We start from the raw sequence: 14,498 nt of genomic DNA, 5'->3' as shown, positions 1-14,498 counted from the left end.
AGCTATATGAATACGGTAGGTGTCATCCTAAATGACACTGTATATAACCACGGCAGTGGTATCCCCATTCCTCTCTGCGGTGGGAGATGTCCTCATCCGGCTTTCATTCCATTCGTCTCTACGATAGTGTCTGAACTACTACCTATATGTACATGTGTATATGTATAAGAAGTCCTGATTGAGTACGGCGTAAACCACAAATCAAATAAATAAATATATCTAAATACTGATGGTTTTATGCTGTATTTTCCTGTGATGTAAATGAAATGTCAACAACGAGCAAGTTTATGATATATGTATGTCATTCATTTTATTATAAAAAAAATACGTACCTGTGTTTACATGAAAATAAATAAGACACTTTTATAAATTATTCTGTTTTCCCCAAAAACTGTTTACAGCGAAGAAACCCGGAATCTTTATTATAAGCGTAGATGTATAGATCTGTCTGGTTCGCTGTGAGTCTCAGTCCCATCTACAGTCGGGTTTCACTCCCTTGGGTGGTTTCTCCACGTCTCCTTGTGCGTGGGCATGATATAAGTGACGTATGGCGTTCTGCAGTATGTCTACCTCAACTTCTGATAAACAAACACAGAACAAAAGAAATTAGCGAATACAGAAAACTGTTTCATGTATCTACTTATATATTTGATTGGTGTTTAACGAAATATTCAAGATGTTTTTTTTTTTACCTGTATGATGGCGGCCAGTATTTTGGAGTGAGGGAAACTGGAGTGAAAGGTGTAAACCACCGACTTTGGGCTAGCTAATGATGCACTTTTCCCACGTGTACAGTGGTCCTTAACGAACGTCAGACTGTGAGGGGAGGGGTGGGAGCTGGTTAGTGTGGGCGGCTGTTTCATGTCATGTGATTACACGACTAAGGATACAAAGGGATCGACTTTCAGCCCATCGATGACAGAGTGCTGGCAGTGTTAGGCTCTAATTCCCGGAACCAAACAGTGTTTTTTCATGTTTAGTGTTTTTTTAATGAAAACATGGACATAATTTCAGGTGCCTTTCTACAATATCTTATCTAATAAACTATATCTTTACATATATGCCAGACACCTCTTTAATAAGAACCAATTTGTGACATGTCATATCAACGAATAAAAAGACAAAAGCAAAATTATATTTTCTTGATTTTAAAATATGACAAAAATATAAACAAATGAATAAATCAAATATAAAATTATATAAACCAACGGTAAAAAAAATGTAAGATTTACTTTTCTGTTCTAAATAATCCTCCTGTTTTTGCCTCTCGCGCTCTAAATACTCTATTGTCTTGGCCATTTCTTCAAGCTCTTCGCCTGAAAAGCGAGAAAAAATAGAGTAAGGAACTGTTTTGACGAAGCTCCAAGGAAAATTAATATTATTGTTAATATTACCTTACAGTAAGTATCTTTATGATGAAGTCACAGGACAAATTGTGAAGAATGAACTGATCTTTAAATTATTTATAATTCGTGAACACACAGCAGTTTTAATGTAAGCTGAGACATTGGTGGATCTATTGTTACAAGCATTCAGAACAAATCAAAAGCAGAATAATTTTAAAATAACTCCCAGTGCGTAAAAGTCGCTGTTACCTGCAACGCAAATCCCAGAGCAAAGTAAAACCGTTATATTCAGGTTCACTTGGCTAATGATTTTTGTTTGGTATCGCGTAGTCCAGATACAATATGCTATACACCTAAGCAATTCAATTTTGGGTCTGGAACTGCCATACAATACCTAGCCTCGAACTGCCATACCAAAGACCCGCCTGATCGACGATTTGTCTAGTTCTGGTCAGAGTGCCTGGCCCATAACTGCCTTACCAAAATCTCGCCTAACGGCATGACAATTTCTGGTCAGAGTGCATGGCCAAGAACTGCCATACCAACGTACCACCTGATCGACGGCTTCTCTAGTTCTGGCCAGAGTTCCTGGCCCAGAACTGCCTTCCCAAAATCCCGCCTAACGGCTTGACTATTTCTGGTCAGAGTGCATGGCCAAGAACTGCCATACCAACGTACCGCCTGATCCACGGCTTCTCTAGTTCTGGTCAGAGTGCTTTGCATTACATGCATGCAGGTCGATCGCATATATAGAGCTTTTTGAAGCCAACTTGTGGATTCTACACTCGAAAAATGAATCTGTTAGGTGATCTGTCAGAATGATGCTAGAATGTATTCTGTTACTGAAGCAGTTTGTTCTGTTAAATATAACTCATTTATTCTATTAATTCAACATAAAGATTCTATTAGACAAACGCTGTTATGTTGAATATTATGCTATAATAATCGAGTACATGCCAGCATCACTCACACAACAGACCTTTCTGTTCAAATTAACAGATCAACCTTTCGAGTGTACATCCTTTAATACGATGCAAAAACGCATACTTTATCGATCTCTATTGTTGCTCTAGCTTTTTTAAAGTACTCAGAGCTGTATTTATGTTAAACATCTCAATAAAACCCGAGTCACCACTTAACCTTTTAAACTACAAGGTATTCCGAATGGAGCTAACCAAGCCGGTGCGTTCGTGTGTCGGTTCAAGGCAGTGTACTCCGACTTTGCACGCATCATGGCCGAAAGGCATTTAGCTTATACAAAAAATCTGACCATTTTGGATAAAGGACAGATTTTCCAGCGAGTTAAAATATGGAAAGATAAACATCCAATGAGGTTTAGGAGTAAACACACAATAAGGTTTAGGAGTAAACATCCAATGAGGTTTAGGAGTAAACATCCAATGAGGTTTAGGAGAAAACATTATAAAAGAGCATTGGTAGCCCATATACTTACGGTGTCGAAGTCGTAAGATATTTATCTTTCTATAAATGTTAGTGTTCTTCTGACAAGCCGAGTCCTTCGTTTGTTTCTTTGGGTGTAGACCAAATAACCCTGGGGAGGAGAAACACGAGGGTATATAATATTTATTTATTTATTCGATTGGTGTTTTACGCCATACTCGAGAATATTTCACTTACACCACGGCGGTCAGCCTTACGGTGGAAGGAAACCAGGGGAAACCGACGACCATCCGCATGTTGCTGACGGACCTTCCCACGTATGGCCTTTGAGGAAGCCAGCATGAGTTGGGCTTGCACTCGCATCGACCTCAATGGTGGGAAACTCCTGGGTTATTGCGCCGTGCGAGGGCATACATGGAGTTGATCGTCGTACAGTACCCTGCATGGTAGCTCCAACAAATGACTCTTTGCATTATCTTATTGACACAGTAGGCCTTGTCGGAACTGGAAACTTACGGTATAAGCCCCCTACAGGGGTGCATGTGTCCTGTGTGAAGATCTTACTCTACTGTTGTGCTGTACCTGCGTGTGCTTATTGCTACTAATGCGTAGAATTTTATCGCGTGATTCCAGAAAGAAACGTTTCTTTCTTTGGATCGTTGCGGAAAGGTGTAAAGTATGAAAATAAATATGGGTTTCCAACTATACTCATCTCTATGAACCATATGTTGTGCAGTTTTACCAGAATGACACTCTTGGGTTTTTAATCAATATTAGTCTGCAATGATTTCCTAACATCTATCTGAACGAACTCCCAAAGAGAAATGAAGTTTGTGCTGAATCAGGTCATACAAACCAAGCTGTCAGTGAGCCATACTTACTTTTCCAGTCGGTTCCCTGGGCATGTATTATGTATAGAGTGATGTGTGCTCCTATAGACAGAAGCAACCAGACCGCATTCCCCACCGCAAATCCGTCCACTACCGCCCCCAAGTCCTGATAAACAAACAGTCAAAACGCTTTAGGCCTCTGCGTTTTCTAAAACGGTATATAGGCTAGGCGGATGCAGTGTAGGGGGGCATTGAAAAGAAAGCTTTGTTTAGAAAAGATATCTACATATTGATATAACGTCATATATTTTCACTTACTCGGGTTTACATTTATATTCCATTAAAATATTTCAACTCTAAGATTCGAGGGGTTTTAAAATGCCAATTTAATACTTCAGTGCACATGACCAATGATGAAGTCACACAGCTAGGGCTTCTCTGAGATGGTTTGGAAAACTGGTTATGCAAATCACGTGTTCCACATGTATAGAAAGTTTTCAAGAAATGTCGCTACCTATGGCATTAATAACTAAGACCATGTGCACCTGAGATCATGCACTATATGCAAAAGAAATGAACAGTGAATCAGAACATGACAAAATATTTTGAACCCATGACTTTTCTGGAGAGAGAAAAATACAATTTTGAAAACTTCCCTGAGACCAGTTGATGAGTGAACGGAAATTGTTTTTTATAGGAAATTTAACAAAGGCAAAGTATCTCACTTAATTTGCACCGAATAAAAAAAATGGACTGCACTTGGACCAGTTCAACGAAGAGACTTTAGACACAGGACTTAAGTCAATATTTTAGCGTCCATTATAACTGGAAAAAGTTGAAAATGCAGCGCTTTGTCTTAACTTAACACTGGTATCGGTTCCATTTTTGAAACTCTTTCTCATTTACTCTTCTATCTGTAGAAAAAGCCAACTTTTGCCATACAGCAATCAACTGTTAGTAGCTTGGCCTACTGCAGGACCCAATTCCACAAAGCCATTTCTGACTTAAGTCAAAAATTTGAAACACGATATTAAAGCCTATTTTTTGGCTTCTGAAGTAAACATTTGGTTCACGTCATCAATAGGCCTACTATCTTAAGACAAATGTGTCAACTTTCAATTTGCATTGAGGTTTTGAGGCATTGAAATTTTGACAAACAGCTTTGTGGAACCTGCCCTAGGTGCATAGCGGTTATCATTATACCATAATCATTTTAATACCGCTACATGAGGAATAAAATAGTTACCTCGATGCTGTATATGACCCTATGAAAGACCCAGGAGAAAATGCCCAAGTCGTGCAGTTCGTCTCGGCGTCTGGTGGGACAAGCCCCTGGAAAGAAGAAACTCCATCGGCAGGGGCAGGGTTCGACCTCCCCTGACCAAGTAACGGTACCGAACCAGTCCCACGTGTCTGAGTCACTGTGAGGGAGAGAGGTGAACAAGTGATTGGTTTTATTTATTTATTTATTTATTTATTTACTTATTTATTTATTTATTTATTTATTTGATCGTTGTTTAAAGCCATATTCAAGAATTTTTTACTTATTGCAAGGCGGGGAGGTTTATGAATGGAGGAATCCTCAGTGCCTGACGTAAACCACCGACCTTTGGCAAGTCAACAGACGAACTTCAGTCAGATTTAACAAATTAAGGCGGCTTTTAACATAAATAATAATGTAAAACGTTATCGTGATGAAGTTCAAATTGTTATATATTTATCCAAACATAACACTTGTTAAGTGTTCCCAAATTCATCTCCTGGGGCATAAAACTTAAACTTTACAATAAAATTTTACAGCCTGTTCAATAAGGTTCCAACACTATTAGAACTTTAATAGCTTTTCTCTTTTTTTTGCAGTTTATTGACTGAAAAAAAAATCAAAAAAAGAAAAAAAATCATAAAAAAACATTTTTTGAAATCTACATGTAATGGGCTTTGAGGTGGTGTGTACATTATTTAAAGGTGTCGTTGTCCCAAGTAGGCACCAAAGCTCTTTGGTTTACTATAGTTAACATTCACCTGTATTATAAGAAAGTAACTATTTTGTGCTCACACAAAACAACGCTTGTGTTGTACGAATGTCACAGTTGTGTTCTTTCCAACAAAAGCCTTCTGTCATATTTGAAGAGCTCTGCCTTGTGTTGAATTAATGCAAGGTCTTGTCTGTGTTTCATTTACATGCTGTATCACAAACATATGTACTTCACATTTATTTAGCACACGTTGTGTTAAGGTAAAACATATCTGTGTTGAATGAAAACAATCCAATGTGTGTTAGATTTCAACACAAGTGTTATTAGTGTACATTTATATGCAACTATAAGTCTACTTCACGAAACAAAGGCGTAACTGAATATATCATATATGTTTAATTTATACCACATATCGCGAGAAAAAAAAATCGCAAGTCTCTTCTCCTCAAATTGCGATAGGTTTGGATGCTCCAGGTTGGCACTATACAATTCACGCCGTGATGAGGCTTTGTTCGGTACAAGGAAAAGGATGGCTAGACATACTGATACAAACACCGAATATATTGCAAAATGTTTTAACCCATCTGCGATCGTAAAAGCAGCGTGAGTACACGGTTTTCTTGTGTGCAGTCGACAATGTCAGAAATACTGTTTGTTAAAATAGCGTCCCTTGGGAAAATGGAACCCAGATGGCATGAATAATTCAGATACTGTCTGTGTATCTTTTCGTTTGATTTCTTGTCGGTTTAAAGCCGTTCTCTGCATGAAGTGGCTGGATAATATCCGACGTGGCGCTAGGAGACTTACTCATATTGCTTTCTAGTATTATGTATTAGCCTAAACCCAGAAGGGTTTACAGAAATATGGAACCTATCAGAAATCCCCATGAAGTCCATAAAGTATAACTGCTTGCATGCAGCTCTGCCCTAAAACTGGTACAATTAGGCTGAGAATATATTTAAGCCGACATACGTGCATACGTTCCATAAAACCCCGTAATAATGACAAATCATCTGACATAAAACAGCCCCAACTCACAAAGTTCCAAAATAAACTAGGAAGTCACGAGAAAGTAGTAAACAGGTGTTATTAGATTTCATTGATGGCCAAATTCTTGACCAAACGACACAAGGTAGTAGGTATGTATACATACACGCTGTACTTGTCGGTATACGTCTCAAATATGGAAGGGTCGAAAATGTTCTCTTGGATGGTTTTACTGGCGTCCCTGTCCCAGCCCGCGATCGCCAGCAGCAAACACACGCTGGACACGGACACTATGTTCTGCAGCATACCGTGACCTCCACGGCCTATGAAGACCCTTAACCGAACATCACATTTACACCCATAAGCCCCCTAACCAAACATCGTCTCACGTGGAATAAAAACAAGATGAAAAGAATCCTGCTGCATGTCATTTATGCCGTGACGTCATAATGGGACAAACGATGACGCGACTGGGTGTGACGTAATATCAATCAGTGACGTCATAATACAGCTGACCTTTCCCCTTCAGCGGAAGCCAAGATATGCTTTTTGACGTCGGGTGTAGAAGTTGGCGCTAATCTGAGCTTTGAGGTCAATTTGAATTCAATGAAATGTAAAGCCAACAGTTTCCAGATGACATTTAAACACCATTTAAATATTTTGAATGAAAATATAGTCTACAGTTTATCAGATTAAAAAAAAAATGGTTTCGAGCAGGCAATTTTTACTTATATATCCATCCATTTACCGTAACGTGTAATGATTACATAAAAAAATTTCTCAAGGAAATTGCCTGATGTCATCTAACAATTATTTGCGAGTTTTCTTTTCCGAAGGTAATAGTAAAACAGGCCGGTCAGAGTAGGCCTATGTCTTACAAAGCCATTTTGCATGGGTCCACCTAGTTTGTGGTGATCGTTCTGAACTTCCACAACAATCCAACACACACGATTCACACACGACAATCTTTTCCCTAATGCAGACATTTACGTTTTGGTCGCAGAAAAGCCAAGAAACTACAGGAAAATCAAGTCAATGTCGCTCATATCGTTATTTTGACTCAACACAAAGGGCAATCCGTCATTGTATAATACCACAGTACAGAACCAGGGGTTAAGTTTTTATCCATTTAATGAATACGGATATTTTATAAAGAGTATATAATTCTGATTACACTTTTAGGCTAAATCCCAAAATCGCATTGTTAAAACGCGAGGGTACAAAAGACTACAGTATGGAGAGTACATCACAGCAGCGATGATATTGTTATAGTGGGCACATGATTAGGCCTACTCGTAACCGGCTAAATTCGACCTCTTTAATTGTGAGTATACGCTTCTGCCACTCCAGCACTCCCTTACCTTTTACATCCTTATCCTTGTTTAAAGGCATTGGTCCATATCGTTTTCCGCGCTGGCACAAACGCAAAACTACCATCGATCAACGCGTTTCATTCGCTTTTGCATTTTCACTCGGCACTCGGCAAATTAAACGATGTTCCTGTCTAAAATGCGACGTTAACCACAACCTTTTCATCTTGGGGCGGTTCGTCAAAGCATGAAGTGATAACATGATTTAAACGTGTATTAAAAGACACAATTGCAGACATATAAAACTATTATGTCTACCATGCGCGTGTTCTATCGCAATCTGAATGAGCATGTTTGTTTGGGCTTGTCACGATGGTGTCTGCATCCTTGTATATTGCGGAAACCTCCGAATGCCGACTTGAGTATAGGCCTACAATGTACAGATTGTTATGCCGAAAATGCATTCACCCAGTCAAAGTATACAGATACCAGATCAGCCAGTGCTTGGCCTTTCTTCTATCTTGAGCGCCAATTTATAGGAAGAAGCAAGACTGACCACTTCACGAAATCCACAGGTTGCTGGCAGGCCCATTTCTGGTTTGTACTCCTCTTTTCCTGTTATATGACAAGCTTGCGACTTAATGTTCCACTGAAGCGAGATTATCTACGTGTTAGCAATGTGTAGGTCTTAAATCGAATAAGGCTAACTTACTCCATCACGAGGATTCCATTTCTGACTCAAAGGGTTGTCTTTGTTCTCCACAATCACTTCGTTATTTTTTTTTTTTTCTTTTTTGTTCATTCACTGTACTGTGAAGGATGCTATACTGGCTTAGGCAGGATTTTAAACTTGTCACAACATGACAAAATTAACTGGGTTATAAACTTTGTTTTACATATGAAGACAAACGTTAACCAAAACCACACCAACCCTTAACATACGGGCGAGTTTCACTAAAAATATTTTTCTGGTTAATTTTGGTCGATCTTCATACAGTAAATTAACAACACAGTGGATCATTTCAACCAAAAATCGGGTAATTACATAAGCATCCAACTCTTACATGGCCAGGTAACTTTTATAAGCCTCGATCAAGTTATTATACTTTTGATTCTGAAAATCAAAAAAGAATATAGAATTCTACTCGGATATTGAAATTTGCATTTTCTCGGCGGTACCTCTCTGAGGCCGATTCCCTGCCTTACCGTACCAGGTCCTTTGGTAATAAAAGAAAATCCTGTCCTAATTATATCATCAGTTGGTAACAGAACAAATTCCGCGTCATGTGGCTGCATGACAATATCCAGTCCTAATTATATCATCAGTTGGTAACAGAACAAGTTCCGTGTCATGTGGCTGCATGACATATCTTGCTCTAATTATATCATCAGTTGGTAAGGGAACAAGTTCCACGTCATGTGGCTGCATGACAATATCCTGTCCTAATTATATCATCAGTTGGTAAGGGAACAAGTTCCGCGTCATGTGGCTGCATGACAGTATCTTGTTCTAATTGTATCATCAGATGGTAACAGAACAAGTTCCGTGTCATGTGGCTGCATGACATATCTTGCTCTAATTATATCATCAGTTGGTAAGGGAACAAGTTCCGCGTCATGTGGCTGCATGACAATATCCAGTCCTAATTATATCATCAGTTGGTAAGGGAACAAGTTCCGCGTCATGTGGCTGCATGACAATATCCTGTCCTAATTATATCATCAGTTGGTAAGGGAACAAGTTCCGTGTCATGTGGCTGCATGACATATCTTGCTCTAATTATATCATCAGTTGGCAACGGAACAAGTTCTGCGTCATGTGGCTGCATGACAATATCCAGTCCTAATTATATCATCAGTTGGCAAGGGAACAAATTCCGCGTCATGTGGCTGCATGATAATATCCTGTTCTAATTATATCATCAGTTGATAAGGGAACAAGTTCCGTGTCATGTGGCTGCATGACAATATCCAGTTCTAATTATATCATCAGTTGGTAAGGGAACAAGTTCCGCGTCATGTGGCTGCATGACATATCTTGTTCTAATTATATCATCATCTGGTAACAGAACAAGTTCCGCGTCATGTGGCTGCATGACAATATCCAGTCCTAATTATATCATCAGTTGGTAAGGGAACAAGTTCCGCGTCATGTGGCTGCATGACAATATCCAGTTCTAATTATATCATCAGTTGGTAAGGGAACAAATTCCGCGTCATGTGGCTGCATGACATATCTTGTTCTAATTATATCATCAGTTGGCAACGGAACAAATTCCGCGTCATGTGGCTGCATGATAATATCCTGTTCTAATTATATCATCAGTTGGTAAGGGAACAAGTTCCGCGTCATGTGGCTGCATGACAATATCCAGTTCTAATTATATCATCAGTTGGTAAGGGAACAAATTCCGCGTCATGTGGCTGCATGACATATCTTGTTCTAATTATATCATCAGTTGGTAACAGAACAAGTTCCGCGTCATGTGGCTGCATGACAATATCCAGTCCTAATTATATCATCAGTTGGTAAGGGAACAAATTCCGCGTCATGTGGCTGCATGACAATATCCTGTCCTAATTATATCATCAGTTGGTAAGGGAACAAGTTCCACGTCATGTGGCTGCATGACAATATCCTGTCCTAATTATATCATCAGTTGGTAAGGGAACAAGTTCCGTGTCATGTGGCTGCATGACAATATCCTGTCCTAATTATATCATCAGTTGGTAAGGGAACAAGTTCCGTGTCATGTGGCTGCATGACAATATCCTGTCCTAATTATATCATCAGTTGGTAAGGGAACAAGTTCCGTGTCATGTGGCTGCATGACAATATCCAGTTCTAATTATATCATCAGTTGGTAAGGGAACAAGTTCCGCGTCATGTGGCTGCATGACATATCTTGTTCTAATTATATCATCAGCTGGTAACAGAACAAGTTCCGCGTCATGTGGCTGCATGACAATATCCAGTCCTAATTATATCATCAGTTGGTAAGGGAACAAGTTCCGTGTCATGTGGCTGCATGACATATCTTGCTCTAATTATATCATCAGTTGGCAAGGGAACAAGTTCCACGTCATGTGGCTGCATGACAATATCCTGTCCTAATTATATCATCAGTTGGTAAGGGAACAAGTTCCGCGTCATGTGGCTGCATGACAGTATCTTGTTCTAATTGTATCATCAGATGGTAACAGAACAAGTTCCGTGTCATGTGGCTGCATGACATATCTTGCTCTAATTATATCATCAGTTGGTAAGGGAACAAGTTCCGCGTCATGTGGCTGCATGACAATATCCAGTCCTAATTATATCATCAGTTGGTAAGGGAACAAGTTCCGCGTCATGTGGCTGCATGACAATATCCTGTCCTAATTATATCATCAGTTGGTAAGGGAACAAGTTCCGTGTCATGTGGCTGCATGACATATCTTGCTCTAATTATATCATCAGTTGGCAACGGAACAAGTTCTGCGTCATGTGGCTGCATGACAATATCCAGTCCTAATTATATCATCAGTTGGCAAGGGAACAAATTCCGCGTCATGTGGCTGCATGACATATCTTGCTCTAATTATATCATCAGCTGGTAACAGAACAAGTTCCGCGTCATGTGGCTGCATGATAATATCCAGTCCTAATTATATCATCAGTTGGTAAGGGAACAAGTTCCGCGTCATGTGGCTGCATGACAATATCCTGTTCTAATTATATCATCAGTTGGTAAGGGAACAAGTTCCGTGTCATGTGGCTGCATGACAATATCCAGTTCTAATTATATCATCAGTTGGTAAGGGAACAAGTTCCGCGTCATGTGGCTGCATGACATATCTTGTTCTAATTATATCATCAGCTGGTAACAGAACAAGTTCCGCGTCATGTGGCTGCATGATAATATCCAGTCCTAATTATATCATCAGTTGGTAAGGGAACAAGTTCCGCGTCATGTGGCTGCATGACAATATCCAGTTCTAATTATATCATCAGTTGGTAAGGGAACAAATTCCGCGTCATGTGGCTGCATGACATATCTTGTTTTAATTATATCATCAGTTGGCAACGGAACAAATTCCGCGTCATGTGGCTGCATGATAATATCCAGTTCTAATTATATCATCAGTTGGTAAGGGAACAAATTCCGCGTCATGTGGCTGCATGACATATCTTGTTCTAATTATATCATCAGTTGGTAACAGAACAAGTTCCGCGTCATGTGGCTGCATGACAATATCCAGTCCTAATTATATCATCAGTTGGTAAGGGAACAAATTCCGCGTCATGTGGCTGCATGACAATATCCTGTCCTAATTATATCATCAGTTGGTAAGGGAACAAGTTCCACGTCATGTGGCTGCATGACAATATCCTGTCCTAATTATATCATCAGTTGGTAAGGGAACAAGTTCCGTGTCATGTGGCTGCATGACAATATCCTGTCCTAATTATATCATCAGTTGGTAAGGGAACAAGTTCCGCGTCATGTGGCTGCATGACAATATCCAGTTCTAATTATATCATCAGTTGGTAAGGGAACAAGTTCCGCGTCATGTGGCTGCATGACATATCTTGTTCTAATTATATCATCAGCTGGTAACAGAACAAGTTCCGCGTCATGTGGCTGCATGACAATATCCAGTCCTAATTATATCATCAGTTGGTAAGGGAACAAGTTCCGTGTCATGTGGCTGCATGACATATCTTGCTCTAATTATATCATCAGTTGGTAAGGGAACAAGTTCCACGTCATGTGGCTGCATGACAATATCCTGTCCTAATTATATCATCAGTTGGTAAGGGAACAAGTTCCGCGTCATGTGGCTGCATGACAGTATCTTGTTCTAATTGTATCATCAGATGGTAACAGAACAAGTTCCGTGTCATGTGGCTGCATGACATATCTTGCTCTAATTATATCATCAGTTGGTAAGGGAACAAGTTCCGCGTCATGTGGCTGCATGACAATATCCAGTCCTAATTATATCATCAGTTGGTAAGGGAACAAGTTCCGCGTCATGTGGCTGCATGACAATATCCTGTCCTAATTATATCATCAGTTGGTAAGGGAACAAGTTCCGTGTCATGTGGCTGCATGACATATCTTGCTCTAATTATATCATCAGTTGGCAACGGAACAAGTTCTGCGTCATGTGGCTGCATGACAATATCCAGTCCTAATTATATCATCAGTTGGCAAGGGAACAAATTCCGCGTCATGTGGCTGCATGATAATATCCTGTTCTAATTATATCATCAGTTGGTAAGGGAACAAGTTCCGTGTCATGTGGCTGCATGACAATATCCAGTTCTAATTATATCATCAGTTGGTAAGGGAACAAGTTCCGCGTCATGTGGCTGCATGACATATCTTGTTCTAATTATATCATCAGCTGGTAACAGAACAAGTTCCGCGTCATGTGGCTGCATGACAATATCCAGTCCTAATTATATCATCAGTTGGTAAGGGAACAAGTTCCGCGTCATGTGGCTGCATGACAATATCCAGTTCTAATTCTATCATCAGTTGGTAAGGGAACAAATTCCGCGTCATGTGGCTGCATGACATATCTTGTTCTAATTATATCATCAGTTGGCAACGGAACAAATTCCGCGTCATGTGGCTGCATGATAATATCCTGTTCTAATTATATCATCAGTTGGTAAGGGAACAAGTTCCGCGTCATGTGGCTGCATGACAATATCCAGTTCTAATTATATCATCAGTTGGTAAGGGAACAAATTCCGCGTCATGTGGCTGCATGACATATCTTGTTCTAATTATATCATCAGTTGGTAACAGAACAAGTTCCGCGTCATGTGGCTGCATGACAATATCCTGTCCTAATTATATCATCAGTTGGTAAGGGAACAAATTCCGCGTCATGTGGCTGCATGACAATATCCTGTCCTAATTATATCATCAGTTGGTAAGGGAACAAGTTCCGCGTCATGTGGCTGCATGACAATATCCTGTCCTAATTATATCATCAGTTGGTAAGGGAACAAGTTCCGTGTCATGTGGCTGCATGACAATATCCTGTCCTAATTATATCATCAGTTGGTAAGGGAACAAGTTCCGTGTCATGTGGCTGCATGACAATATCCTGTCCTAATTATATCATCAGTTGGTAAGGGAACAAGTTCCGCGTCATGTGGCTGCATGACAATATCCTGTCCTAATTATATCATCAGTTGGTAAGGGAACAAGTTCCGCGTCATGTGGATGCATGACATATCTTGTTCTAATTATATCATCAGCTGGCAACGGAACAAGTTCCGCGTCATGTAGCTGCATGACAATATCCTGTCCTAATTATATCATCAGTTGGCAAGGGAACAAATTCCGCGTCATTGTAGCATGAAAAACCCACACAGTTTTCTAAACAGCAGGATACCATCTTTGGATGATTGACATGACATTTTGTTACTTCAGTGAAAGAACATCATGATCGGAATTTCACACGTCCTTAATTCCTATTCATTTTATTTATTGATTTGATCGACGTTTTATTTATTTATTTGATTGGTGGTTTACGGTGTACTCAGAATATTGCCGAAGGCGGCCAGCATTATAGTGGCTGGAAACCGGTGTGGGGGCAGGGGTGGTGGAATCCGATATATCCCACGGACATCCAGGATTGCTG

At 39.8% G+C, this 14,498-nt stretch overlaps 1 protein-coding gene across 1 annotated transcript; it reads right to left on the bottom strand.

Moving 5' to 3' along the window:
• Positions 1 to 415: 415 nt before the first annotated feature.
• On the bottom strand, positions 416 to 6,846 carry LOC135476349 (uncharacterized). Its single transcript, XM_064756347.1, has 6 exons — positions 6,716 to 6,846; positions 4,824 to 4,998; positions 3,629 to 3,743; positions 2,800 to 2,898; positions 1,233 to 1,316; positions 416 to 578 (listed from the first exon to the last, which is right to left on the bottom strand). Exons 1-6 carry the CDS (start codon positions 6,844 to 6,846, stop codon positions 466 to 468), a joined length of 717 nt encoding a protein of 238 aa, XP_064612417.1. The 3' UTR covers positions 416 to 465.
• Between the last annotated feature and the right edge of the window lie 7,652 nt (positions 6,847 to 14,498).

Source organism: Liolophura sinensis, chromosome 10 (assembly GCF_032854445.1).
Source record: "Liolophura sinensis isolate JHLJ2023 chromosome 10, CUHK_Ljap_v2, whole genome shotgun sequence".
In the NCBI taxonomy this organism is placed as follows: domain Eukaryota; kingdom Metazoa; phylum Mollusca; class Polyplacophora; order Chitonida; family Chitonidae; genus Liolophura; species Liolophura sinensis.
This window is presented reverse-complemented; position numbering and strand designations above follow the sequence as displayed.

Coding starts and splice junctions, on each gene's coding strand:
- LOC135476349 (XM_064756347.1), bottom strand. CDS start 6,846: ATGCTGCAGAACATAGTGTCCGTGTCCAGCGTGTGTTTGCTGCTGGCG. Junction 2,899..3,628: donor CCAGGGAACCGACTGGAAAA/GTAAGTATGGCT, acceptor TCTCCTCCCCAG/GGTTATTTGGTCTACACCCA. Junction 1,317..2,799: donor TATCTTACGACTTCGACACC/GTAAGTATATGG, acceptor CTCGCTTTTCAG/GCGAAGAGCTTGAAGAAATG.